This window comes from Athene cunicularia (assembly GCF_003259725.1).
Source record: "Athene cunicularia isolate RWA chromosome 9 unlocalized genomic scaffold, athCun1 chr9_part1, whole genome shotgun sequence".
NCBI classification, from domain to species: domain Eukaryota; kingdom Metazoa; phylum Chordata; class Aves; order Strigiformes; family Strigidae; genus Athene; species Athene cunicularia.
In genome coordinates, this window is record NW_020799110.1 from 14,496,981 (window position 1) to 14,524,916 (window position 27,936).

Consider the following 27,936-nt stretch of genomic DNA (forward strand, 5'->3'; position numbering starts at 1 on the left):
GAAAAGCAGCACACAGAGATTGTTGAGAAAAATTAAGGTAGACAAAAAAAAGTTAGATTCAAATCAGTAAATCAAGGATTTGTTAGAAAAGTTAGTACTTAGTAGACAGATGAGATTCTACCTTTTAACAATTAATCTTTTCAAATGTTGTGCAGATACACTTAAAAGAAACAACAGGATCTTCCTTTAATATTGGATTTCCAACATAGTAAGTCATCTTTTTGGGTTAATTGATAACAATAATGCAAAAGGTTAACTATGTTTTCAATTTATTAACAGCAGTAGTTCTGGTCACTGCTATTTAAAAGGTATCACCTTTACCATTTATTAAAAAGACACAGCTGCAGCAACTAAGTCTCAAATATGAGCATAAGGCAGAGTAATTGCTAATATTTAAATAGATAACAACAAAAAAAGCAGACTAGAACAAGAAAATAAACTCAGGCTTTATGTGCTTTTTCTGAACATAACACCAAACAGAAAAACATGAAAAGTAGTGCCTAAGTGATAAAGGAAAAAAAAAAATGCAGCCTTGCCCCAGGAAAACATGCAGTGGAGCAAATCCCTAATAATGACCTTAGGTAGCGACACTAACTTCATTAATGCAATGCCTTGTTTGTTCTACAGCTAAATATTTTGTGTGTTACTAAAGTAAATAAGTTTCAATCTGATCAACTGAATATAAGTGAGCACACAAATTGTAAAACAAATTTGTGCTATCTTTAAAGCCTAGTGCAGAATTTTTCAAAGTATGACAGCCCCTCTTTTTCCCAGTAGAGAAATTAAATATGTTAAAGAGAACTTTTAAGGCCAGCCACTAAGTGTGGGGGTTTTGATTTTTTTTTTTAAAAGAAACTTTATTGAACAAGATCAACAATTTACAATTTAGTATAACTTGTAGATCACACTTTTAAAGTAGGTGTCAACGGAAAATAAAGTTAATATTTTGTGGTACGCTTGAAAAAAATAGAAGTGGCAGACTCCCCTCCAACATGTCAGCACCACAGCAGTTTTAATCAGACCAAAACCTGAGTTATTTCATATTAACTAAGTATCATCAATGAACTCATTCCTGTAGGAAACAGACTGCTGGGGGTCTACAGCAGTAACAGCCAGGAACTTCTGAGGTACAATACATGTACTGAAGGTGCTGTTATAGTGTATACCACATCCATCCTGTTCTAAGAATTAATGTTCATAAACCTTTAGGCAACGTGTGCAGCAAGTACTGACTATTACCAAAGTTTCTTTAAACGTGTAATTCTGTCAAAAATAGGAGAGAAACATGAAAGAGAAAATACACTTGAGGAATCTTAATTTGCAGTGCCTCATCAGTAGTGCTTAAAATATAGCTGTTTGGGTATAGAAACTGGATGTTTTCCATCATTTATACCTACACAATTCAAGAGACTATTTGTTAAATTAGAAACAATACAAAATTAATTGAAAAACGCTTCCAATTTCTGAGAACTGAGAGTAATACCAAAAGAAATAGAAAATTTAAATGGAATTTTACATTTAAAAAATAAATAATGTTTATTGATTCTCAAAAGGAAACAGTTTTATTCACTAGTTGCTATCATCATGCATATAAGACAGCATGATTAAGAATGCACAACATTTAAAAGCTACATCTCTATTTCCAATGCAGTTGATAAGAAAAAAATCTCACCAATTTCAACTGGAAAAAGTCAAAACACTGATCTTGTATGCTCAAAAGTTTGACTGCAGAAACTTTGCTTTAATTCCTTTTTAGCTAAAACTCTAGCTCAATCTTTTAAATTCTTTTAAAGGTGTTGAGCAGCAGGTATACTGGCATCCCAGGCAGAATCCTTCTGTTATTTTCTTAGACTGAGCCACTTATACATCCATTGCAAGTAATCAAAATTAAATGCAGGGTTAATTAAGAGCTTTTTGCGTGCCAAAGAAACATTGGGAAGGTATAAAAGAAGCTGGTTGGTACCTGATGTGATCTGGCTTTTTCCTGTCATGTGAAAAAATGGGGTAGGATTAAAACATAAGGGAAAGGAGGAAAAGGAATGAAAAATGCAAAATGAGCAAAATAAGCAAAGAATTAGCATGATCTGAAAATACAGCAGAATTAAAAAGGAAAACATTTAATGCATCCAACCTAAAGACTACTCATCACTTAGAAATGTTTGATAAATGCTTTTCTCCCTACACATTTATTCACGTGTATCTGTCTTCATGATACGGACTTATTTTTCATTTGTATTTTTAGGAACCAAAACAGTTTTCCACTTACTGATCCACAATAATAAATACACCTGATTTCAGTTCCTGATGCCTTAAGGAAAATTGTGTGCAATAAGATATATTATTTAAAAACAGATAGACATACATACAAAAAATAGGTCTCCACACCTGTTACTGTGATATTATTTTGATTCCACTAAAGTATATTATCCAAAATGCTCATGCTCATTATACACTATTCACTCAGTCACAATAAAAAGAGATTGCAAAATCTCCAGCTCTTTCAAAGCACAGCGACACTGAATTGCAAATACTCTCGTGGTTTCCTTTATAACCTGCTCAAACACTACTTGTTTCTCAAGTCCGTGTCATGCAGAACTATCCCAAGAACAGGAAATTTGATGCAAAAGCCCAAATAAATAAAGTCTTCAGACAAACCCAAGCTGCCAGTAGCTCCAGAAAGAAACCTAAATCATCCTAGCCAGAAATTTGCATGGATTGGGAAACAAAACAAGTTATCATTCCTTAGAACAGACTTGCTCCCCTTCGAAAGGCTGCATTATACAGTTCTGATTCTTTTCTCCCTCTAAGATAATCCATTATGGTGTCTATGGATTCACTGACCAAGACATGCACACAAAATCATCACAATTATCTAATTTGGTACCTAGAATCATACTGATGCATGTCAAGCCCAGATAAAATCCACTGTACCAATTCCTTTTCTCTTATGTTTTTAATGCTGGCAAGTATACACTAATAGTGGTAACTGCAATATTTGGTGCCTTTAATTTGGTCTTTAAGGAGTATTAAAAAGGCTTAGAACCATCAAAATACCAAGTGATACCAATGGAGGGAAAATAGAAGCTACAATTTTAAACGCGTATTACTACTGACAGTGCAATCAGCAGCCAAGCAAGGAAGACCAGTGCCATTGCCCTTGGTTCAGAACATCGGGAAATTTCAGTATTTCTTTCTATGTAAATTCTGGTTTTGTTTCAGCTGGTTGATTTTCCACCCACCTCCCCTAAAGCAGCAGCAAGCTACCTATCCATTAAGAACACTGAAAATATCTTGCCTGTCTTGGGGCCTCTGACTTCAGCTCTGAATTCCCTCATATAAAATACAAATTCTACAAATGTTTCCTCCTCTGGTATATCATTATACATTTTTATGCACAGAACCGTTTCATGCAGTGGCATGGTCCTTTCTTGCACTCTACCTAATGACTGGCAAAACACTCTCGCCTCTAATATATGGTAAACTTGAATTAGTATTATCTCCCTGCATCTGAAACTGCAATACTACGTAAGTAAAGCATTCTATCCGTGGAATCAGGCAGTGGAAAGTGGCAATGACTTCAATGCCCACAACGTACCATGCCATTACAAATGTATCCAGAAATAAAAATAAGGAAAATACACCTCTATTTTTATTAAAACATGAAAAATGGGGCTAGATTCAGAAACTAATAGTTGTCTTCATTAAGGTCTTAAACATATTTTATGTGTGATAATAATAGTAGTTTCATAACAATTAGTAATGGTTTGTGAATGTGAAGTACAAAATTCAAGTGAATGATTCAATTTCCAAACTGTGTTTATGGATAGTATATCCAATGCTATTTTCTACCTAATTCTAAAGCATCCAACTAGTCTATCACAGTGAGATAAGTTATCAAGAATCTAAGATTAAGGTTAAAGGTTTAGCTTTATTGAATAATCCAATGATAAACAGAATAAAAAACTAAAGCAAATATAAATTAAATAGTAAAGTAAGTAGCTCTGACTCATTACTGAGCTGTTTACCGTGGCGCTCAAAAAATTTTATTGTTTGGAATTTTTTTTATATGTTCAAACCTATAACTCAACCCGTTCTGGAAGAAAAAAAAATCTAAAATATATTGTTAAAGAGACATGACTTAAAACATATTTTGAATTCCCAACTGGAACAGCAAAACTACTAAGCAGAAAGTCACTGCACAGGACAAGAACTGTCAAGAATAACAATTACATGCTTATCTTTCAAGAAAAATAACTTGAGTCTTTTACTGTGTTCCCCTATTTCAATGGCTATACAACTGCCATTTTACTTTGTCTTCCTAACACCTATTTTCCCAGCATATACATATACAATTACAATGATGGCTCTGTTTCAACCTCAAAGTAAGGCCAAAATAGAATTATAGAGCTGGACTGTACACAGCAAAGCAAGTTTTCTGTACATAGGACTTCTCTAAACTAAGATACAGTCTTAGAAAAAGGCTTGCCAACAACTAGGACAGAAAATAAGGAAAAATGGCTTTAAAATGTCACCTCTGCATTAATTAAGAGTCGTCCAAGTGTTCTGTCAAAACTGCGGAATCAGTGAGTTACATAGGTTAAGTCAGACCAGAATTTAGCTTAACAAGCAGTATCTTAATAAGCCAGTAAATAGAGGTTCTGAATAATTACCTGTTCCAAGTCTTGAAGGCATTGCTGGCTCGCTTAAATAGATAACCTTCCATAACAATACCATTGGCTGCATCTACATTGTATTCTAGTTTAGTATCATCACTGGAATAATCCTAGGACAAAAGTACAAAAGAAAAAGACAACTTCAAATTGGGCAGTATTAACGTCAAAAAGAGTAAACATGTAGGAATAATGCTTTGCTTTCAATACTTATTAGTCAAGCCATGACTCTCAGCCCTTGACAATTTTTTTTAAAAAAAGAATTTTTAGGAGATGAGAATGCTGAAGATTTTTACTTTACCTGCATGCAAGGGGAATTTCTTGCTCAGGTATTCACCACCTCCATGTTCAAGTAGCAGCCAAACATTACTGACAGAGCATCTGATACAACTGTCTGCTCAAATGGTCTCACATATATTCCAAAGGAAGGGGAAGGTAAGGTAGAGGAAAAGGGGCAATGAGACTTAGGGGTCAAAACTGCAGCCTGTTGCAGACAACTGTATAGAGGCAGTCATGCTTTAGCATCTTCTTCAGCTCTGTTATCTTTACAAGTGAGCCCAATCAGAACTTAGAAGTAAGCAAATAAAGATGATGCTATCACTTATCTCTAAAGTAGTCAGGGTGATGGCAATGATGACAAGAACTTAGCAGTGATTTTTTATGATCTTTGACAAAAATGTGAAGCTACAAGTAAGACAATGGAATATACATTTCAATCAATATAGTAACAGTTAATAACAGCTTTACAAGTTTTAGAAAGGTTAACTGCTTCACATTTCCAGCAACGGTAGAGTAGACTAAATAGTAATATATATGGTGATTATTTGCTTTCATATCTCATCTGAAACAGCATGGACTCTTCTCCCAGGGAGGCACAGAGCTCAGGTATTCAGTGAATGGAGGCTAACAGCTACTAGGGGTGCATGAAAAAGCACACATGGAATAACAATTTATCAAAAGCTACATCCAGAGATCAAAATAATATACGCTATTATTTGACTATTAGTACAATATACCCTTAAAGTAGACTACCAAGATATGGCTTCTTCCCCTTAACTAGGGCAGATGAGACACATTAGCATAAATTAGATTCCAGAACAAAAAACAGGTTAAATACTGAAGATGCAAGACATTTCATAATATCACTCTGCCATAGCTTCAGCAAGTACTTTTTGTAAATTGTGAGCAGCTTTGTGTGAAAAGAGTGTCGGTAAATCCATTTTTTACTTTGCTTTTTAGGAATTTGTCTATACATAGTGGAAAAGAGGCTATACCAAAAAAAGTAGTCAGCTTCAACACCAATACCATTAGCTCTACGTAGGAGTCCAGCCTTCACACAGATTTTCTGCTTCACATGATGTTTACTCTTATACATGCAGATGGTTTTGTCCAATCCAAGGTTAATTAAACAAGACAGTGAAGTGGTTATAAATATCAAAATGGGCCCTTTAAGCTCCTAGGCCAGCACAGCACCAAATTCCATAAAATTACTCATAGTGTTTTCAGCTCTTACCAATCTGAATGGATTAGTGAAATTTAAAATGTTAAATCTACATTTTTATTAACTCACTGGCAGAATATCAGTGCAAAAGTAACAGTTACAAAATGAAATGAAACTAGCATATCACTATTGTATACTGATCTGAATATATAATGTTGCAAACAAAAGCTTCTCAAAAAATTACAAGTTTGTGCATTTACTATTCAGCATTTAATAATTTAGATTTTCTGCCCATTTTCTAGATCATAACATGCTAAACATTAAAGGCTTCATGTAAGCACAAACAGCCAAATATCACAGTTCAATTTTAACTTAGTATTTCAAAACTTAGGACATACACAAAGTGTTAAAAAGTCCTTTGTGGTTTTTTCTTATCCTCTCAAAAAAAAAAAACCCAAAAACCAAACCCCTATAAGCACAGACGTAGGCATGCTGATGTCACACTCCCTCCCTCCCTCCCCAAAAAACTGCTTAATTACTCTAACTTACCAGCTCCCAGACATAATGAAACCTGCTAAAGATTTGCATCTTCCTGCCTCAGTGATGCCTGCAACTCCTTGTCTGGTGAAAGACAACATACATTCCCTCAGTCTTTTCTGTCCCAACTACTATGTAATCACATTTTCCTCAAGGTTTGGAAAACTGCTGCAGAAAATGCAACTGCCTTTTCCAATGAATCTAGATTTAGGCTTTGAAGACATATACAAGCATGACAGGAAAACTTGTTTGGATCATTTATTATGCTACACTCTCAGTCCAAAATGTCTAAAATACTGAGCCTTCCTCATGAAGTGCACTTAGTGTCATTTTTAATGGCTTCCCTGATTGATTTCCACCTTTACAGAGCAGATAAAGAGTATACAGACAGTATACAGTTTAATATTTTCCTAACTATACATAGCAGACTACCAACTTGGGGAGGGAGGCAAGGAGTAAAGCTTTGATATGCTTTATCCATAAAACTTCCATTTAAAACTTCATTGATAAAGTTGTTCGGAAAAAGAACAAACAAAAAAACCCCAACCCCCACTTCATTTCAATAAAGGGATAAAACTAGAAAAAGGACCTAGATAAGCCATGTTTGATCTTATAGTCTCTGCTCTTTTATAATTGAAGAATAGGAGAAAAGCAGTCAATTTATTTTTATTCTGGTGCATGGAAAAGTTTAGTGAATCATGAAAAATAATCAGGAGAGAAATACATCCATATCTTTCCAGTGTCTTGTGTAAGAGAATCACATGTTAATAAGCCCAGTCACTTTAAGTGATTCAGAATTTTTTTATTCCTTAAGCAAAGACGCAGCTGATAAAAAACTGAATTTTAAATATAATTTATTTGCTAATTAGGTGTCAGTTAGGATTAAAGTACATTTCACATAATCAGAATGAAGAAAATCAAACCAGTATTTTTAAAGTTACACTGAATTGTTATATTGCACATTTCACTCAGATTTGAAGGAAGGAACATCAATGGCGTCTATTCTGATACTAATTTTTCAAGGCTGGCCAGCTACTGTAAGAGAAACATGTAGAAGTGCGTTATATAAGTGAAGCACGCAGCGTGCTCTCGTGCTTTTTTCCCTCTCCTTTTCTTTAAATGTCCATGAAAGATAGCACACGAGCTGGCAATGGAAAAACAACTTTCTTTTCCACAATTCATACTAATCTGGTGGGTCACAGAATACTTACTATTCTTGGCAGCATTTCAGTGAATGCATTTTCACATGGTCTTTTCAATTTATCACACATACTGGATTCATTTCATAGCTTGCATGTTTTCCATTTCGCTACATATATAATTTTCTTGTTACCAGAACACAAGCCCCCATATCTTCCAACTGCAGAATTTTCTATTTACTTTTAATATGAAGATTGCTAGCAGGTCATGAAAGCTATTCAAGCCATTTAACCCGTAAATTTTAGGGAGTGTGAGTATCAGCATTTTAACACTGAACACGTACTCAGTATGTTTTTTACTTTATACAAGTAGCATTATTAAAGTTTTTTAAAAGGCAGTAAATGGGAGAGCATACGTACAAAAGAAAACACTGATCTGAAAAGTTACTCTAGCATGTACAAAACAGAAGACTAATTGTGCAACCCCTCGGTTTAGAACACTGCTTCCATTCCCTTCCCATTCCATCAGCAAAATTATGTTTGTCATGCTTAAATTGGAGGTCCTTTGAAGAAGGGATTAAAGCAACAACAGATACAGCAAGTAGCAATGTTTACAGTCCAAGACAAAGCAAAAGAAGGTGAGGTATAGTCACTGAGCATACAAATAATTTGAAATACTGACGCATCTTTTGTTTTTTGAGACAGGAATTAGATTGCATTTTTACTCAACAGCAGTTCTGGTTTATGCCTGCTTTATGACTGTGCTAGAATCTGGTTTCCTAGCACCTTGTTTATGCAAGATATTAAAAAATCATTCAAATCATTCTCACTCCAGCTGTTTCCTGAGCAGTTCTTTGGATGCAGATTTTTTTTTAAATGAAAAAGGGATTCAAATGCAACAAAACCTATTTGAAGTTCAAAGCAAACATTTTTCCTGTATCATTTCCCACATTTTAAAACAAAATATTAGCTCTGTCACAAAAGCAAAAAGCCATAATGCTGTTTACAGGTCCAACTGATTTTTAAATTATTTCTTAATTCAATGTGTTACTACAGCAGCGCACTGCAAACTGCTCAGAAAACAAAAGTTATAAGTCTTAAGTGATACTAACAGTGTGACGCCACTCTTTTGATATGAATTTTTCCCTATAAAAATATATTGCAAAAAGTCCCCAGAATGATCATGACATTTCTAGATTAATTTGTAGTATGTGTTGCTCCAGATTAATACGGAAAAAATATAATTTCTTACACGAAAAAAAGTTTCCTGCATACTTGCTGAGTAAATTGAACACAAAAGTTGAAACAAACAAAACCAAAATCAGACATCAGTTCTCATAAAATAGAAATCCAACTATAGTGGTGACCAAGTCCTTCCATGACTTTTGTATTAGCCTCTCAGACAACAGCCTAGTTAAATGGGGTGATTATTATAAAGAAGTGAGATGAGTTATTTAATTACTGCAGTTATTCTGCATGCATATGCACATATATGCAAACACAGGTAGGGGGTGGGTAGGCGTGTGCACGTGCACTTACCGATACATTTTGGAAAAGGAACTGTTCTTTATCCACACAATGAAGAAAAGGCATCATTCTGAAGCATTAGATTAAAACTTCAGTATATTAAAATGAATATATACCTCATGGAATATTCAACACAAGAAGCAGAAGTTTCAGTAGTTATAAAACATGGAAGGATTTGGCACTGAAAATTTGGGAACACATGCCTAAGAGGCAGCCCAGTGGAAAGCAACATGACAAGCATGAGAAGAGAAGAGAGAAAAAGGTTGCCATCCTGGTCAGGTTGACCAAATGACAAATAATGGTATAAAGAACAAGATCCAAGATCTAAGGCAGTTCAAGATTCTGAAATCATGATGAGCTGGAAGCAAACTTGGTAGGAAGGCTGGCAAAAGCAAGCAGGAGGAGACAAAAAACAGACAACATGATTTGAGTAAGAAACCAAGAAAAGCAACAATATATAAATAACCTCATTATAATTACCAGTTGTACTGGAAACCAAGAATACTTATATTATACAGATATAGCTTATCAAGTTTCACGAAGCTTAAAAGTTTCAATAACCATTGATACTATTAGAAATAGTTTACCTGTAAAGCAGCCTTAAGCAGCATTTGAAGAAAAAACAAAGACTGTAAACACCCTTGGCGACAGCAATGACCGTAAGTCACAGTAACAAGTTATTATCTCTATGGCCAATTAAAAGCTAATTGCCCATAACTTACATCCTCCATCAAGCACCACTGTTCTCTAACAGTTAAACCCTCAAAGCCTGAAACTAGGCCTACTGAACCCCCCCAAATTGTAATTTGAACATCAACACTGATTCTCAAGTTCCATCTCTCTCCCATTTCCCCACTTTCTTCCCCCTCCTTGCCTCCAGTCATCTCCTGTCTGCCTCCAAACACAGCACATCAGCACTGCCCTAAAACCCATAATTGTGCCTTCTCAATTTCAGTTACAGCAATCCTAATGTTTCCCACCAACTCCTACAGGAATAAGGGGATGAAGCGACAAAAACATTTTCAGCAACCAAAAGCGTTACCTTTTCCCATTAGTACTGACTCCTACTAAGGCGACCTCAGTTATAACCTTAGCATGTTTTCATGCTTGAATTTATTTACTCAGATTTCATTTACATTAGACTTTTTTTTTTTTAATTTATGCCACCTGAACAGATACAGAATGTATTTGAATGAGAGTAAGAAGTGTTGCATTACCTTTAAACTGGTATCTAATCCCTTTCAAAAGTACCTGCAGTATTAGCTCACTACCGGAGAGTTCAGTGGAAATATTTTTAACTTCTAGCATTATACCTGCAAAACCAATACTGATCTAGAGCTTCTGAAACATCCAAACAACAGAAGTTATTCCCCCCCCAACATGAATTATCTGCATTTTTCTCAAGTAAAATTAAGAATTATTGCACATACAAGTTTTCCAAAACCAGCAATTTAATGTTATCACTTTCATACTTAGACAGCCTTTACAAAAGTTTACTTTTGCTCTTTATATGCAATAGCAACTGCCACACTACCTCAAAGTGCTGCACTCTTATTTGGCACAGTCCAGAAAGTGATACATATGACTAAGAATGTGCAACATACACACTTCTTCTACAGGCACACAGGAGGGAGAAATAGCAACTTTTACAACTATACTGAATCCAAGATGCAATAGGAATTAAGAGTTCTAATGAAATGTTAGCATCCCAGCATTCAAATAAATTCTACTGTTCTATTTACGTTTCAGCCAAAACTAAACATAGTATTCTGTTCTGCAACAGAAGATGAATATCTGCAATCCAACCCTACGCTTAATGATGTGTTAAGTCTATTTCTCTGCACTAAAGATACCATCCTTCACGGTTCCAACGCAGAAATGCACTGCTGGGGAGAATTGCTAGATACAAAAATGTGTGTGCAGTCTGCCTTTTACATTCTCTCAAGTACCTTTTGTTGAATAGTGGAGTGCTTTTGCTCCATATCTCTCTTCTCCTTTGCAGCATCTACAGCCAACTGATCCAGCTGTAAAGAGAAACAGAAAATTGGATCTTTAGATATCAAGAGAAATTTGGCTCAGTAGATATCATAATACTGACAAAAAAGAACATATTATGTCTAGACATAGCATGACTTTACTTTTATTTGCATAGTATAATTACTTCTATGGTCACAAAGTGTTTACCTTGAATAACCACTGAAGCCTCGTTTAAAGCACTGCACTACCATCCTGATTTAACCTCTACGAAAGGTGTACATTTCTTGTAAGCCTTAGAAGAAATGTTTCAAAGAACAGCATGGTGCCAAGCATATGCGACTGTACCGCATTGGTGCTCAGTCTCCGAAGAGAATGACTCATGCTTTAGCTGCTCTTGCTGGCTGACTGGCCTATGCAGCACCACTGGCATTAGCAGCAAAAACTAGGAGCGAATGCTAGTGATTTCTTCCCTCCACAAAGCAGGGAAACTGCCTCAAGCAGGCTTTTGTATTGATAGTCTTGATCAGGTCACCAGCAGTATTTAAGTAAGATCCTTGAAATCTGAGGTAGAACCATTCAAACTGTTTCTAGTTTCAGAAACAACAGTGATGATTTGGCACAGAAGAGAGGCTGTCACAGAGGATTTAAGTTAGCATCCTTACAGACTTATAAAAATTTGCTTTAAGCACATCTATAGCATTACCCTATAAACTTTTTTTTTTTTTTTTTTTTTTTTTTTTTTAACAGAAAGGAAAAAAAGCAGGAAATTTAAGACATCCTGTAAAAGAGTATGGTGTTTTGGGGTTTTGGTGGGTTTTTTGTTTTTTGTTGTTTGGTTGGCTTTTGGGGTTTGGTTTTGGGTTGTTTTTTGGTTTTGGTTTTTTTTTTTTTAGACTTTGATGTTTAAATAAGAAATACAGTGAAGTGGAGCAGCAGATGCTGCCTGAAAGACCAGTTAGCTTGGTACATATGTGACACACTATGGAACCTGATGAACTCCTCCTTTTTCCAGGCTGTAATACAAATCTGCCATTAACCCCAGTCACAGCATTTTACTGAGGAATGATACAGATGGAATACTGAACACAGCAGTACAGCCCGCAGCTTTACATCTGTGGGACAGACCTCATTCTACTCCAGGCCTAGAATAAGGAGACTAGGAACAGTGTGCAACACCAGTTTCCTGCTGAGGTCAGTCACATGGCAGAGGGCACAGCTTGACTAACTGAACCTCTAATTCACACACAAATAGGATGGCCTCCACCCACCCTCACAAGCAAGAGCTCCTGCTGACTCTGGCCATTTTCACCAGTGTCGTATGTCCCCTGCTTGAAATGATATAAATGAGAGAAAAAAGGGACAATAACTGGCTCTTACACCCTTGTGCTACACACTCTCCAACAATTAGAGAGCCATCAGATAGTTGGGACATCTGGATCCAATTCTATACTGTTACTTTTCTTAACTCTTCTCTCCCTGGCTTCTTCTCTGGCTCAAATGGCTATACCAGCACTTTGACACCTTCCGGGTATTTATGAACATGACCACATTGAAGACTGAAGTGTTCAGATGTCATATTTATGTAGCTACATGTCTTAATGATAGGAGAGCCACTAAAACAGAAACTGGGCTGCTATTGTGCTCAAAGATTGTTTTGCACCAAGAACCCAGGGAAACCCCTTGTTTTGTGATAATGATGAGAAGTGGTTCAAGGGTTGCTCACCACTTTGTAGGAATAAAGTTTCTTGCTAAAACCTCAGATTTAGGAATTTGCACATGAGCCCCAAGAAATTCTTCCTTCTACCCTGCTAGATGAAACAGAAGGTAGCCATATTCAGACTAGGGCAATTACCTCTAATTTATCTTAACTACAAGTGTTTGAGGATACAATTAATACAGCATAAGTGTCAAAACAAAGTTCTTGATAGCAGTTCATTTAATCATTTACCTTTTTTTACTATTAAGACAGCATTGCACCATTCCAGTTTCCAAGTTCAGACCATAATTTCTTGTTTTCACTCAGGTGAGCAGCATATAAAATATCAAAAGCTGTGGCCAATCACAAAACTAAACTATGCAAATCCCAGTCATTATATCACTGATAGGTAGTCTTCAAAAAATTAGGCTTTTCAAAATACTGCATTTACTGGTAAATGTATAAGCATACAGTGCTATTAAGTGGTATTCTGTAGAGAACTAAGACTAAAATGTTTAGTTTTTGAATAGTCACCTCAGAATGAAAATTCAAGCAGTTTTCTTTTTAAACTAATACCACATTTCACATAAAAAATGCCAAATACCATAACTGCCATGCAAAAGCTTATATTACACTTGTGTGCCATTCAAGATCTCCCTAACAAAGCTGATCCACAAGTAATCCTACCCTGACCTAAAACATCCAGAAAGCAAAATTGCTCAATTCTACTCCGTCATGTAAATGAGTTATTTTGAAATTGCAAAGCAAAAGAAGAGTTATAACTACACTATTCAGGGTCACTTCAATTTTAATACTTTAGGTGCTGTTAAACCTTGTAATTAAGATTATATACAATATTTACCTGGAAATGAAGAGTCATTTACCAACAGAAAGAATCTGACAATATTTTCATAAAAATCTAACAAATCCCTGGTTTATGTCACAACATACCTTCTCTCTGACCTGTTTTAGCAGGCAGAACGTTCAACCAATACAAACTGTAAAGCCATTAACTGTGAAACTTTCATAAGCTATTCACAAAGCTGCTACTGTTATGAAAAATACCTATTAATTAAGTGCCAAGGTCTGCCACAAAAGAGTAAGTTGTACAATTTTAGGGTCTTCAGTCTATCTTTGCTCCAATTGCAATGTATTTTAAACATTGTCAGCTTTTGATTTTCTAAATTTAACTCCTTCAGTTGCTATGATACCAACACCAAAAATAATATTACACAATGCTCCTCAGCAGATCAAGCAAAAGGATGACCAGCCATTCAAAAATAATCTTGTGTTACTTGCTCAAATAATCTACATTAAATAGAAAAAAATAAAGCCTAGCTAGCAGCATAAACCACTACCAACTCCATAGCTTTTGTCTCCTTTCCCCACTCCCTCTTCTGCAGAGGTACAGGACACACATTCTATACTGTCAAAACACTACAGTTCAACAATTACAAGCCAAAATGGAAGGATGAGAAAATAAAAAGCACAACTAAGGACAGAGTCCTATGCAACTGAACCTTTTAAGTGCCACTATTACACAAAACCAACACGGAGGGCTGTAGCTGTACAATCACTTCCCTTCTTGATGGCAGTGCCAGATCAAGCAGCCCGTCTCCCTTCTCAGCTCCATCACTTGCTCACCACACACATGCACAGACACAAGCAAACACCTCCCTGACATGTGTTTGTACAAGTAATTAAGAACCACAGCAACCTGACTGGGGACTAGTCTAGCAGAAAAAAAGTATTTAGACATTTGATTGTTGGAGTTATTTTCTAGAGCTCCCAATCTGCTTCACTGCACAGACACAGAAGCAAGTTGAGGGGCACAGATGGCAACAGCACCGTGGCAGCAATAACCAGCTCAGAACGGTGTCATTTTAGACAATGACACATCTATTCAGGTGAATGAAAATAAATATTTGCTTCCTTTTATTTGCTTTTGTATCTGGTTAGACACTTAGACTTTAGGTTGGCTATGTTTTGTAGATCATGTTGGAGAGTGGCAAAAGACAGTTTTGCATCAGTACAGTTGTTCAAAGTCTTCTGATGGGGCGTGTGTGTTGTAAAAGTATTTCCAGGGCCATTTAACTTGCACTGAGAACAAGTCAAAACACTGATGAGTCTTATTCCTGCACCACGGACAGATTTTCAGTTGAATATTGTATGTTCTTAATCTATTCTGCATAACCATTTTCAATGTCTCCTGCATGCAGTTGACTGCGGTCCATCTAACGCTGCCATGAATCCCTCACTGAAAACCCAGAAGTTGCAATTGTGTGTTCTTAAGCAACAAAACTGAGCAAGGAAGATTCAGCGTATGAACTCAGTTTTGCACTACTTACTAAAATCAGACTTCTGGTTTATGGTCTAAGTTGCTAACAACATTATTTTTTGGCACACTGCATAACTTACAGTAAATAATGTACAGAAGTAGAAGGAAAAAACCCTAATCTATAAATATATTTAACAATAAAAAGTAATTTGGGTCATATACAAAAAAATTTAAAACAAAATAATCCAGTGTCCTGAATACCAGAGTACTTCAAACAGCACTACATGGCTATGTTTAAGTATGTAAATCCTATAAGGTAAACAGACAGCTTTCAGTTTCCAACTATTTTCATTCAGACTATTTAGGGTGTATTTTTATGCTTTGCCTTTACCACACTACAGATCCCTTTCTGTTAACAGATCTATGATGTAGCTGATATATACACATATATCAAGTTTTCATCCATTGCAGCATATAGTTAGGAATTTTCACAGTAATTTGTTACCTGCGCACCAAGATCCTTCATGTAGGGCTCAAGTTCACTAAAGAGATCATAGCCTTGATGGAAAAAAGCCAGATGTGCATACATAAATGATAACATCTAAAAGGAAGAAAAGCATATTTTCTTAAAATGATAAATATTTATCAGGTATTACATAAACATATTACTTAACTAATCCACATGAACAAATGTAAAATACAATTCCAGGCTTAATTTCTGCTCTCTTGTGCCCAGTCAATTTAACATCAGTAATTCATAGACCTTCCAATGTTATAACTCTGGAACACTGAACCAAGCAAAAAAATCTCAGAAATTAGTTAATAGGATTAACCTCATTAACAAAACAAATCTACTTAAGGGCAGAAAATTACTTCTAATGCATGTCACCTGAAACGTCTCTTATCTCCTGTTTAGCTAGGACATGTAAATTAAGAGAGGGGCTACAGAATATATTTACTAATGATCCAGAACCATGACCTTTATGAACACGGCTGAGAAGACTGTCCAGTCTTAAAGAAGGAAACAAATTGGGAAGATGCAGAGCAGAATGGCAAGCAGCTATAAAGCTGATCCAACTAAAGTTTTTGCTATTTAAAGGAATTAAGGAAATTATGGGAGTGCAACTTCAGACATTTGAAAGAAAAGCACCATTTAATTTGGCAGTCTCTACCTCAGTAAACTTTTTACAGAGATAATGTGAAGCAAAAAAGGGAATGCAATCAGAAGAAAGCTAGCATGCAGATATAGCTGTATATTATTTTAGCAGATACCATACTAAAGCATATTGTGTATTTGTTATTACAATATGCTATTCACATTTAAAAATAACATTTTTTTAGAAAGACCTGAATCCATCTTAGAATAGATAAGAACTTATTGTTTATAAATCAATATAGCAGACCTAAACAGCAGAATTCTTAGAAGACAAAGTTTTATTTTAACCATGAAACACGTAACGAAGAGTCAACAGCAGTGAAAGCCTAAAGTGTTCAAATCTGAGCCAAAACTAGTTAAGTATCTGCACCCAGTTATAGTACAGGCCAAACTGACCACCAAAGTGCCAAATGTACTGATGTTTTGATGAGTAAAAGGACTGAATATTTAATATACTGCTTTACAGTCACATTTTTAGTTTCAGATGTTTTTATATTTTTTCTATACAGAAAATAATGTATAACTTACTGATTTCAAGATTTCTGCTCTCCTTTTAGACTGAAGAACGTTGATCTAGGAAAAAAAAAAAACACCAAGCAAATTATAATTGTAAATTCTCCCCACAGAAGGAAGCTTTCAATTACTTCCAACCATATCAAATCTTAAAACATTTGAAAAACGTAACTCATTATCAGACTTCATAAAGCACTTCCAGATGATGCATGATAGTTTTGTCATGATATTAAAGTGATGCAATCAGAAAAAGTATGCAAAGCTAGAATTCCACAGTGATGGTCACAACTTTCTTATACTGGAAGGGAAAATACAAGACATGCTAGCTAGAAGTAATATAATACACCTTTCAAGCAAGGAAAATTGGTACCTCTTTTCAAGAGATCAAATTCAACATGTTTCAAATGCCCTTTGGCACTATGAGGTAATCCAGCCCATCAACTTCTTAAAGAAGCTGTACTCACACCACTGAGGTCTCCTGCCAGTGGAGTGGAAACTACAGGGGCATGTTTATTTCTCCCCCAGGCTGACATTGTCTGAAGTGTCCCAAAACTGGGATATAGCCCCAGCCTCTGAATCAAGCAAGACCATGATAGCTTCAGGAAGTAATCTTCTCATATTTACTTGCACTTTTAAGCTAGCTGAAGTCACTGACCAATGGCATTGCCCTACAACTTGAATAATTTCACATTATATAGAAAAAAAGAACTGATTTTTCACATTCACTTAGTTCCTCTATACTCTTTGTCCCCTAATCTTTGAGGTTGTCATCCGGAACTACAGATTTTACTTTAAAAGCCCCATTTAGCAGAAATATGCATGATTTTGTAATTTAACACCCCTGTGTCAGTTTAAAATTCCACCAAAATAAATAAACTTACTGAAGTTATAATCAACTCCAGATTGTACTTAAACAGTCAGTATTTTGGAAAACCTTCTGCAGCAAAAAAATTTAAGATTGTTTGTATAGAACAAACCCTCAACTTGCAAGGCAAAAAAAAAAGGAAAGCAAAGGTTTTGAAATAGAGTTTAAAGCCAATACAGCTACAAAGAGACCATAGTTGTGAAGCCACTTTTCCAGAAGAAAAGAGTCACCCAATTGAAAGAATTCCTAAAACTTAATTCATTTTTGCCCACATTAATGAAGAGATACTCAAACTTTTCCCCATTACTTTAAACGCTTTATTGCAGGAACTGCTTATACTTTGAACATAGGAATTCCAGGAGGCAAACAATCTACAGTTCAATGCACACACAAAGAACTGGCCTATACTCATGACTGCCAGCTGCCCCCCCACTACTATTTGATATTAGTACAAATAATCAACCAGTACTCAATTAACATGACTTTTTAAACACCAGCATGAACTTGGACCTTAGTATTCAAAAGGCAGGAGTTGAGTGTTGACCACTGGCCACCATATCTGTGCACTTGCATGGGGTGATCAGATTGAGATCACTTCACTTTACAGAGAATACAGGCAATTAAAAGAACAGTTAACTAAGCTTTAAATAACTGACTGGAGTGTCACAAATCAAGATAACACCTAATAGGAAACCAATATAATTTTAAAGGGTTGTTTTGTGTTTGATCATAGGAGAACCCCAGACCCATTTTAGGAGCCCTCAACCCCTCATACCGTCCAAATTGCAATAGTCCTATTTTGCTGTAGTTGTGGGTAACTACAGAACAGATGAATTGTAAGTATTGACAGAACCATTATTATTATTTCACAGAATTTAAAGTATAGGACAAATAACATCTCTCGACACTCTACAGGAAACCAGCACTAAAAGGCAACAGAGTAGTTATGTTCTTGATTTCCCCTGTGGCACAATGCCAAACTCTGAGGCTTCTAGACAAGTAGGATTTGTTAAATAGAACCCAAAGCAAACAGCTGAAATAGTAGGATCCAACATCCTATATCAGAATCATTCAGGTAATTTGTATTTCCTAGGCTAGGTTAAAGTTTTTATTTCAAATATATAAGGAAGTACCGCATAGCCAACTCACAAAATACATTTATGTAAGTATCAGGCAAATACTTTTTTTCAAAATTAACATTCAAGTTGAAAATTAAACTCTGCCACTACAGCAACGGTACTGAATACCAAAGCATTAAGCAATAAGAATGGACCAAATAATTTAATTTTGCTCAGATTTCATTAAAAAATAAATTACTTGCAGACAAAGTTATTCCTTTTTAACTGAAACTCTACAACTTCTGAGAAGTTTACAATAAGTTCTAAAGGACAGATCTCTACATAACAGATGGTTTTGAAAAATAACTTTTATTGCTCAACTTACCTGAAGAACATAATCCAGAGCTATGTGTCGAAAACACTTCCGTGTTGCAGTCAAAATATTGGTTGCTTCCTCTACTTCATGTTGCTTATTTCTTTGAACTTGGGCATTTTTTACTAGGGCATTCTCTTTTTCTTCACTAACTTTTTCAAACTGTTTCTTTGCATCTTTAAATTTCCTAATATCTCTAAAGAAAAGGAAAGAGGGATAAGAAACTCCAAAGCATGAAAAAAGCATTCAAAGATACACCAGACTGACCATACCCACAACTGTTATAGGTGGGGTTTTCATATTCTTCAAAAAATGCTTGGATCGAATGGAAATTGTACAAGGTATGATAGAAGATTTTCTGTCTCTCTCTTCTGAGGAAATGACAATACTGAAATTTAAATAAATGCATCTTGTACTTACTGGGGAAAAGCTTTGGTAAGCACTTTCTTCCCTAAGCTTAGACAATGACAACATGTAATTAAGATCAGTAATTCATACTATTTCAACATTTCTGCAGCTGGATCTAAAGCCTCACTGATTTGGAGTAATTTCTGACAAGCTTTAATACACACTTCTCAAGTTATGGCTGCCCATTTTCAGAGATGTTTCACCAACACACTTAAATCAAATGTTTTTAAATTCTATTTCACCTATAATTTTCCCATTACAAGTACAAATTAACTTACTCTTTAACGAAAGTCTGCAGCTGTGCTTTAATAGATCTTTGGGTTTGGTCAAACAGGATCTGAAAGAAAAGCATTATTATGTAGGTCAATAACTTAAGGGTATTCATAACTTTTCATTTTAGACATACACATGGTTATGCAGAATTAGACAAGAATTATTATTAAACCAATGTGTCTCTAATATCAAATATTAAACCCTTCAAAGTAGTTTGAAATATATTTTTAAAAAGGAAAATAACAGAAACCCAACACCTTCTGCTGCTAATTTCTTGAAGACTAGTTATAAGGAAAGACAAGAGCTCCTGGCATTTTGTTCTCTCATCCTGACAGTGTAAGACATTCCCACTTTCACAGAACATGTTTATTGTGATTATTAAGCAATCAAGAATATTACTGTACAAACAGCCTCAAAAAAACAACTTTGAATATAACAATTTTTTTGATTCTTAGAGTTTCACAATTAATGAACAACTAAAAGACAAATGAAACTATAGAAAGAACATGTCCTTAATTTCTGGAAAAAAAAAAACACAGCGAAATTAATGCTGAAAATGTAACATACATGAGTAATTTAGTACCATCTCCTTTACATAACACGTTTGTAAAAAGCCCCCCACTGTTAAACTGTTAAAAAGAATGGCTGCTTCTTTTTCTAAGATTAGTTGTTCTAACCATGCTTCTCAAATTTATTTTTTGAGGAGGCAGGGGGCAGAATATAATCTACTTGTAATTGTAAAGCTTGAGAAATTTGTTAAGTTTCCAAGGCCAAAGCATACCTGAATGCTGGACAACTTGTATTTTCCCTCATGTCCCCAGATATTCTGAGGAATGAAAACGTACATTCCTTCAGCTTCACATCTGCCCTCTGAGTTTTAGGACAGAAGGGAACAGGTCAATGGCTATGGAAAAATCTTTTTGCCACTTAACATTGTGCAGATCACAAGTGATGCCTTAATTTCCAACTCCTCTACATCGCCCATTCTGCATTATGGAAATATACAGGGCACAAGCACAAAAAATAAAGAGGTGAAAGAATATAATGAAGTAGTAGCTGGCCCAACTGACTAGAATCTCTTGGGCGAAGATCTTTAAGTATTTGTGGAAAGAACAAATCAAGAACTCAAGGTTTCAGGTAAACAATGTCTTCTTTAAGTTTTCTCAGTTCCCTTGTTCACAAAATTTGTGAATGAAAAGCCACACAATGCCAAGTACTGACAGCTTGGGTTTTTTTTCTAGAAATACTGAAGGAAAACACAACTAAGTCACCCATTAACAGTGGTACTATGTCCTCCATCCAGTCTCCATTTTTGGAGATTTTCAAGACCAAATGGGATAAAAACTCTGGGCAACCTGCTCCAGCCTCAGAGTTGACCCTGATTTCAGCATACAGTTGAACAAGATATCTACTGAGGCCCCTTCCAACCTGAATTATCCTATAACTAACAGTAACACATGGAAGATCCTGTTTGTATTCCCACTTCGGGAAACCAGAAAAACAGACAACTAGAATAGATGAAGAACTTCTTGACAAGCTGGAAGTCATGCTGGGACTACTCCCACTGCTGACATTTAAGCTTGCCAGTGCCTGAGGAGTGCACCAATCAAGATCAACACAGAAAGAGTATAACCAGATGGGAACTCAACTGATTAGTGGACTCCCAGAAATATGAGCCTTGCAATTCTACTTAGAGTAATGAAGAGGAAGAAAGTGCTAGGCAGAAAAATACATACATATTTTTGCCCTAAAAGAACAAAAAAAAAGTGCCCAGACCATGATCTGACTAGATTTAGAGCCTTTCTAACACTCCAAACGAAGCCTACAAAACCTGCTATTTGTTGTAAGCTGTCAAAGCTACTCCCCCAGTGCTGCATCAGTGAAGATGCTGCATTAGCCTGGTTCCTAGCCTTATTTGTAGTAAAGCCTCATATGAGAAAACTGACAGTCATCCAGATCTCAGAGGGACCATCTCTTACCCCTTTCTTTTTCCCTCTAGCTGCTTCTCACTCATGATGCCTCTCCTGCCAACTCGGTCAACAGAGCTGACACTGTGAAATAGTAAGTCCTTCTGAACTAAGCAGATTCACAAAAATCAATGCAGGATAACAACATGTCTGGCAAAGCTCTACATAAGAACCCCGTAACATGCCTCAGACTTCTTACGTTTGTGACTTTTGGTAAAAGCCACTGTTCTACACACTATGCTTGAGCACAGCAAGGAAGTGGATAGAAAAAAAGCAGGACAGAACTCAGAGAGGTCCTACTTAGATCTGCACATAAAACTTCTTTTAATATGGCCTGCTCTTTGCTTTCTGCCTTCAAACTGCCCCAAAGGGAGAGTTGTGCTGTGCCAAACTTTACCAAACCACTGCAAGCCCCAATCATGGAGAACAAGAATGGCAGCAAGAATATAGGACCTTGGTCTGATGTGTCAAAAAGAGCATATACCACATAGCCAAGACACAGTGAAGAGGGTAACCAGCAGCAAGAAGTGTGATCAAGAGTGTAAAACAGGGACAGCCAGCTGGATTCATCTACTCCATCTAATCTGCAGAAATCACTGGCATGAAAGTAACACTCTCCCACTGCTTCTGCTTTGAACCATTGCACTAGCTTCTCTCTACACCATCAAAGTATCACTGTAAACTTACTGTCCTCTTTACAGTTTTCATTATATGAGCTGTAGATTTGTACACCTTATATAATGGAAAGGAAATCCAACTGAACACTATTAACCTGCTTCCCTTTGTTTCCCTTCTAAAAGCATGTATTTTCAAAGAAAAGGCCTAATAAAATAGTTTTACGAAGCTAAGTTAATGATAACAAACTTAATCTCAGCTAAAGCTGTTTGAACTGCATTCTCTGTATCTCATCACATTTTAAAATGTCGTATAAAAAAAAAAAAATTAAGCGCCCTGCATACTCGCAGCACTTTAGAGACACCTCAGTTGCTTTCCAGCAATTTTCTGAAAAATGAAAGAAAAGCAGTAGAGGACAAGAGAAGATGGAAAAAACTGAAGAATGAACATATCCCTTTGGCTTTCAGGATACAAGACTAAATTCTTTAGAGGAGAAAAAAAATCAGTTTTCAATCCAGGAAAAACTGAGCTTTCTGATAAAGCCTGAAATGCTAAAAATCACCATTAGTCTTAAATCCTCTACATTTGTCTAGATCTGTCATACTTCCAAAAATGAAACTATACACAAACCAGAGGTGCTTCATTTTGTGCATTATAAAGGATAGGAAAAAATGTATAAGTTATGGAAAAGGTAATCATTGTTTCAGTCCAGCAAAGAAAGATGTTCACAATTTGTCACTGCTACCCATCAGTTGAATTAAAAATGATGAAACAATCCAGTTCTGGCTCTGTTTTACAGCACTGGGTTTTGGCAAAGCTTACACATTCCAAACAAAAAAAGTGAGATAAAAATCTGCAGAAAAGGGGATAATTATAAATATTTCATAAACAAGATATAAATATTTACAAGTATAAAATCAGAAGTATTTAATAGCACTTAAACCATAACTTTGTAAATGTTATCAACAAGAAAAGCTTTAGCATTATTCTGTTATCAGATATATATGCTATCAGTGTCACATTTCAGCTAGAAATACTTACGTTGTGATAATTGATCATTTCTTGTAAGGTGTCAGAGAACTTTGTCAAGCTGGTCTGTAAAGAGAAAAACAAAGTGGTTTAAGTTAAGGCCTACCAAATACACAGCATGAAAATCACATTTCAGAGATTTACGCTTTCAGTGAAGAACTTAAGAATTCATTTTCCTTAACATGATTATTAATCTAAAACCATTACACTAGGAGGAGGACATGGGGTAATACCAAGTAAACCTATTAAAATTGCAAGCAATAAAAATGTTACTGCCTATATATAAAGGACCAAACTGAAGCAAAGCAGGAAAAATTCAAATTAAGTTGACTTAATTCTGGGAAGTTCACTTAACACATGAATTTACAGTATTTAATATTACACTATTTATTCATGTTTAATACTCTTAACTCCAAAAACCTGGTTAACTTCTTGTAATCAGTACACACAGATTTACTGTAGGAACTACTGCCTCACAGCTGATACGCTTAGCAAATCAATCTGTAGAATCAATGTCTCAAACACAGTTAGAAAACAACTATCCCTAATATATTTGGCTAACTGCCTATTGCTTACACAAGTGTAACAAAAACCTACTTGGAATCAAATAATGTAAGTTTTACTAGTTTGCCATCACACTGCATTTCTAGCAAGTAAATGTCCAGACAACAGTTTCAGTCGCACAGACTATACTGAAGTTCACACATAAACTGAAATAGATAATGCATGTGAAGATGCATACATGTAACTGATGTTCTATTACATAATACATATTAAATACAGCTGATCTACAGAGATGTGCACATAATCATACCTGCATATTAGCTAATTTCATACCTCATTTCAAAGTAACATAGACAGGAAATATTAGGTGTTCCAAATTAGTCTAACAAGACATCAGTCTGAGGTTACACCACCAAAATGGGCTCTGTACATTTAAAAATTTAAATTTCTATGTATTAGAAAAAGCCAGTTGCAGGACCCAAGAGATCAACTCAAGGAATTTAGTTGCAGAGAACTGACACTTAAGATCTCATTACTAGAACCCCTTTACTTAGTGAAGTCACCAGGGCAGCTGTTCACAGCCTCAACCTGACTTTCTTCACTCCTTCCAAGATGACTATTCCTAACCTAATTACATTTTTTCTGGAATCTGAAAAACCCTTGCCATTGCAGGTTAAACCTGAAACTAAACAGCACAAACATTTGCAATGCATCACAGTAAAAAGCAGCTCACTCTTAAGACATCTTAAAAGAAAAAGAAGCAAAAATGCAAATAAGATAAACTTCAATTACTTCTCCTGCCAACTGTTATATTTTACCCTTTTTAAGCTATGCTCTTCCATCATTTTCACCTCCTAAGAGCTTACCTCAACCAATGCATCTTTACAGGAATACAGTGCAAGGTCTCGAATTCCATTCATGAACTGTTTGTTGGCTGTACAGAATGCTTTCCCAGTATCAATCATTGCAATACAAAGCTTCACCAGCTAAAAGAGGAAGAAAATGACAAGTGGAAGTTTTTGTTTTGTTTTTTACACCACCGTATAAACATGAAACACACTAAGATAAGTCTAGGAAACAAAATTTGTAAATTTAGAATTCAACTTTCAGAGCCCTGCATTCTATGAAAAGCTTTCTATTGTACAGTGATAGCTATAAAAATACTACTCTAGGTCAACTGATACGCCACTGAGAATGTTACTTTAATTTTTTTTTAATTTGCTTTATTGTTATCTGAGATTTTGCACGTATTTCGAGGGGGCTGTACGAGGGCCAAAAGTGCAGCAACTAAACTATAACTGGTTAGAACCCAAGCAAATTAAATGGGGTTTCTAAGCCAAAAAAAACCCAAAGAAACCCACATCAGCTGTTTCATCTTAAAACACTCAGAATACAGTCACAGGAAAGCAAAAGGCCATCTGCACAAAGCACAACTGAAGAGAGATGGTTACATCTCAGAAGGTGGAATCAATCATGTTTTCACTCATACAACAGACTACGCTTCCTCTGATGGGTTTCCGTTCCTGCCACACAGTGCTTAGGTCAGCACCTCAGCTATCATGGTACTGCAGAGTCTGATATGAAGGCCATCAGTATCGTCCCCCTTTTTGAACTATTTATGCACTGAGATATTAATGAAATAAAGAATGATTAGTGTGATCACTAAGATGCTGTTGTGAAAGAAGGTGTATTATAACTGAGCTCCCCCACTCCAAACCAAACTGAAAATAAAATCAGAAGATTAAACCTTCATCGCTGAAGGATTTTTCAAGGATGTTAGATTCTCATGAAGAACAACACTGAAGTACTTGGTCCTATGTTGGGGCAAGGAACCCACCCAAGTGACCTTCCTGCCTGATTCATCCAGCAATTTTTATGTAGACTCAGATCCTCCTAGGAAAAGAAGAAATTTAAGCATCTTCTCCCACATACAAATGAACGGCCAACTTGTTTGAATAATGGACAGAAAAAAATCACTATCAACATCATGCTGTTTTCCATTCACTTTTGCTTCATTCACTACCCTGAACCCAGCATCCTTTCTTCCAGAGGGGAAAAAAATGCAGATAGTTTAGCCTCAAGTCACAACTGTGGAACAATATGTTTAATATGAATAACTGAGCAGAAAAAGTTACCAACCAAGTCTAAACAAATCACTACCCTCAGGCCATAGTTACTTCAGCTCACACAAGAAGCTTGACTTTCATCTTAAGCATTATACTAGACCACTTACACTTTACATTACAATTAAACTACTTAAATATTTACCTTATTACTTGCTTTCTTGTCAGGGGACCAAATGGGTTTGGGTGTTTTTGTTTTAAATAGTACTAGGATACTGTCTCAGGGCAAAGAGTAATACTACAATTATAGCTTTTACATGATAGAATAGTATATTTGGCACTGGCCTCCTGCAAGAGGATGGGCACAAGGCCCTGAATAATGCCCCTTAAGGAATTTAAGAATTCTGTTCCCCAAAAATTACCTTTTTAGACTGGTGGGAAACACAAACTTCCAAGACAGATTTTTCAGATCCTTTAAATACTTACATGGTTTAATCAACCAACAGATTCATCATCCCTTAAGTAAAAATGTGTATTATACCCATCAGTTTAACCAAAACTGACACCAAATCAAAATTAAGTATGTTAAATTTATTTTAAAAGAGCAAATGGTTATACATCATTAACTACAAAACTAGAAATATTATTACAAGTAGTAGCAAAAAGTCTTCAGACTTAACACTACACTTGACACCGACTTTATCTGTCTCTATCTTGCATCAGCCAACTCACAGCTCCAGGAACAAAATTTCATATTCAAAAAGTAGCTAAGGAGGGGAATAAATGACATCTGCATACCACATTAAAAACACAGGCAAAAAAATAATTTTAAACATTTAGCATAATATGCTAAGGAAGTGAGACTTTCTACTGATGTAAAACAAAAATAAGTCACCCTCAAAATACGTGAAAACAAAGCATAAAAGCCTCCAAATACTGTTTAAGAGACCAATAAATGGATTGTGAGGCACTGAAAAGATGTTACATAAAACGTTTTATATACATGCACAAAGCGTGACAGAAAGCAGGATGAATTTTACAGTAGAATGTCCTCCAGATGAAAAAAAAGGATTGTATATACACCTATCCTGCTGTGACCATACTGCAGACTACCAAAGACGGAGAGCACTGTCTTTAAATCTCTAACACAAAGAGCATCCAGATGTCCTCACAGAACGCAGCTGTCATAAAACATAAGCTCTCAGTGCAGGGATGGCCAAGCCTTGGCTTTTAACTCACACGAAAGCTGAATTACTTAGCATGCAGCCCCCAGTGCGGAGCCATCACATGAGTGTGAGGAGGCCACAGAGTCAGGAGGGAATTGCACAATCCAAACCCTCAGCTGGGGAGAACGTGAGCTCGCACTGGCTGCTGCTGTTACTCAAGCTCGGGCCTCTGAGGCCCAGCTGCACGCTCCAGCCAGACCCATTCCCTCTGCAAGAGCAGAATGCTTGGTCAGCCACTGCCACTTCCCAGCTGTGAACTTTAAAACAAAACCTAAACACATCTTTTCATATTTTTCAGTATAGACGTTGTTGAATTAAAAAGCTTACCTTGTCAAGTTTCAGTTCCAGTTCTGTCACATCTCCTTCTACTTCTTCTAAAGCTGCCCTGCATGGTTAAAAAATGTTTTCCTGTAAAACTTTACACAAAAACACTCTGGGACTGGGAGGAAGGGGCACAGACATGTTCATTTAACCCATTTATTTCCATCACTGTTTCACTTAAATTTCAACTATAAAACAGCGTAGATTAGATTTTAGAGAATCATCAGAATTGCAGAAAATTTGTCAAGTAAAAAGAAAAACTACATCACTGATAAAACATATAGCTTAGTAATAAGGATC

The 27,936-nt window shown here is 35.9% G+C and overlaps 1 protein-coding gene across 4 annotated transcripts in view; it reads right to left on the reverse strand.

Moving 5' to 3' along the window:
* Positions 1–27,701, reverse strand: part of ACAP2 (ArfGAP with coiled-coil, ankyrin repeat and PH domains 2) — a 48,560-nt gene extending 20,859 nt beyond the window's left edge. For 2 of the 4 annotated variants that reach the window (XM_026854615.1, XM_026854614.1), the window contains exons 1-9: positions 27,643–27,701; positions 24,893–25,012; positions 23,535–23,588; positions 19,917–19,975; positions 19,243–19,426; positions 16,950–16,994; positions 15,771–15,866; positions 11,264–11,338; positions 4,671–4,783 (exon numbers count right to left, since the gene is read on the reverse strand). In XM_026854615.1, the coding sequence (XP_026710416.1) occupies positions 4,671–4,783; positions 11,264–11,338; positions 15,771–15,866; positions 16,950–16,994; positions 19,243–19,426; positions 19,917–19,975; positions 23,535–23,588; positions 24,893–24,991 (725 nt within the window). In that variant the 5' untranslated portion in view covers positions 24,992–25,012; positions 27,643–27,701. Of the gene's footprint in view, positions 1–1,963; positions 1,985–4,670; positions 4,784–9,901; positions 9,914–11,263; positions 11,339–15,770; positions 15,867–16,949; positions 16,995–19,242; positions 19,427–19,916; positions 19,976–23,534; positions 23,589–24,892; positions 25,013–27,642 lie in introns of all 4 variants that reach the window. The other 2 variants (XM_026854612.1, XM_026854613.1) reach the window with 2 other exon arrangements.
* Positions 27,702–27,936: the final 235 nt, after the last annotated feature.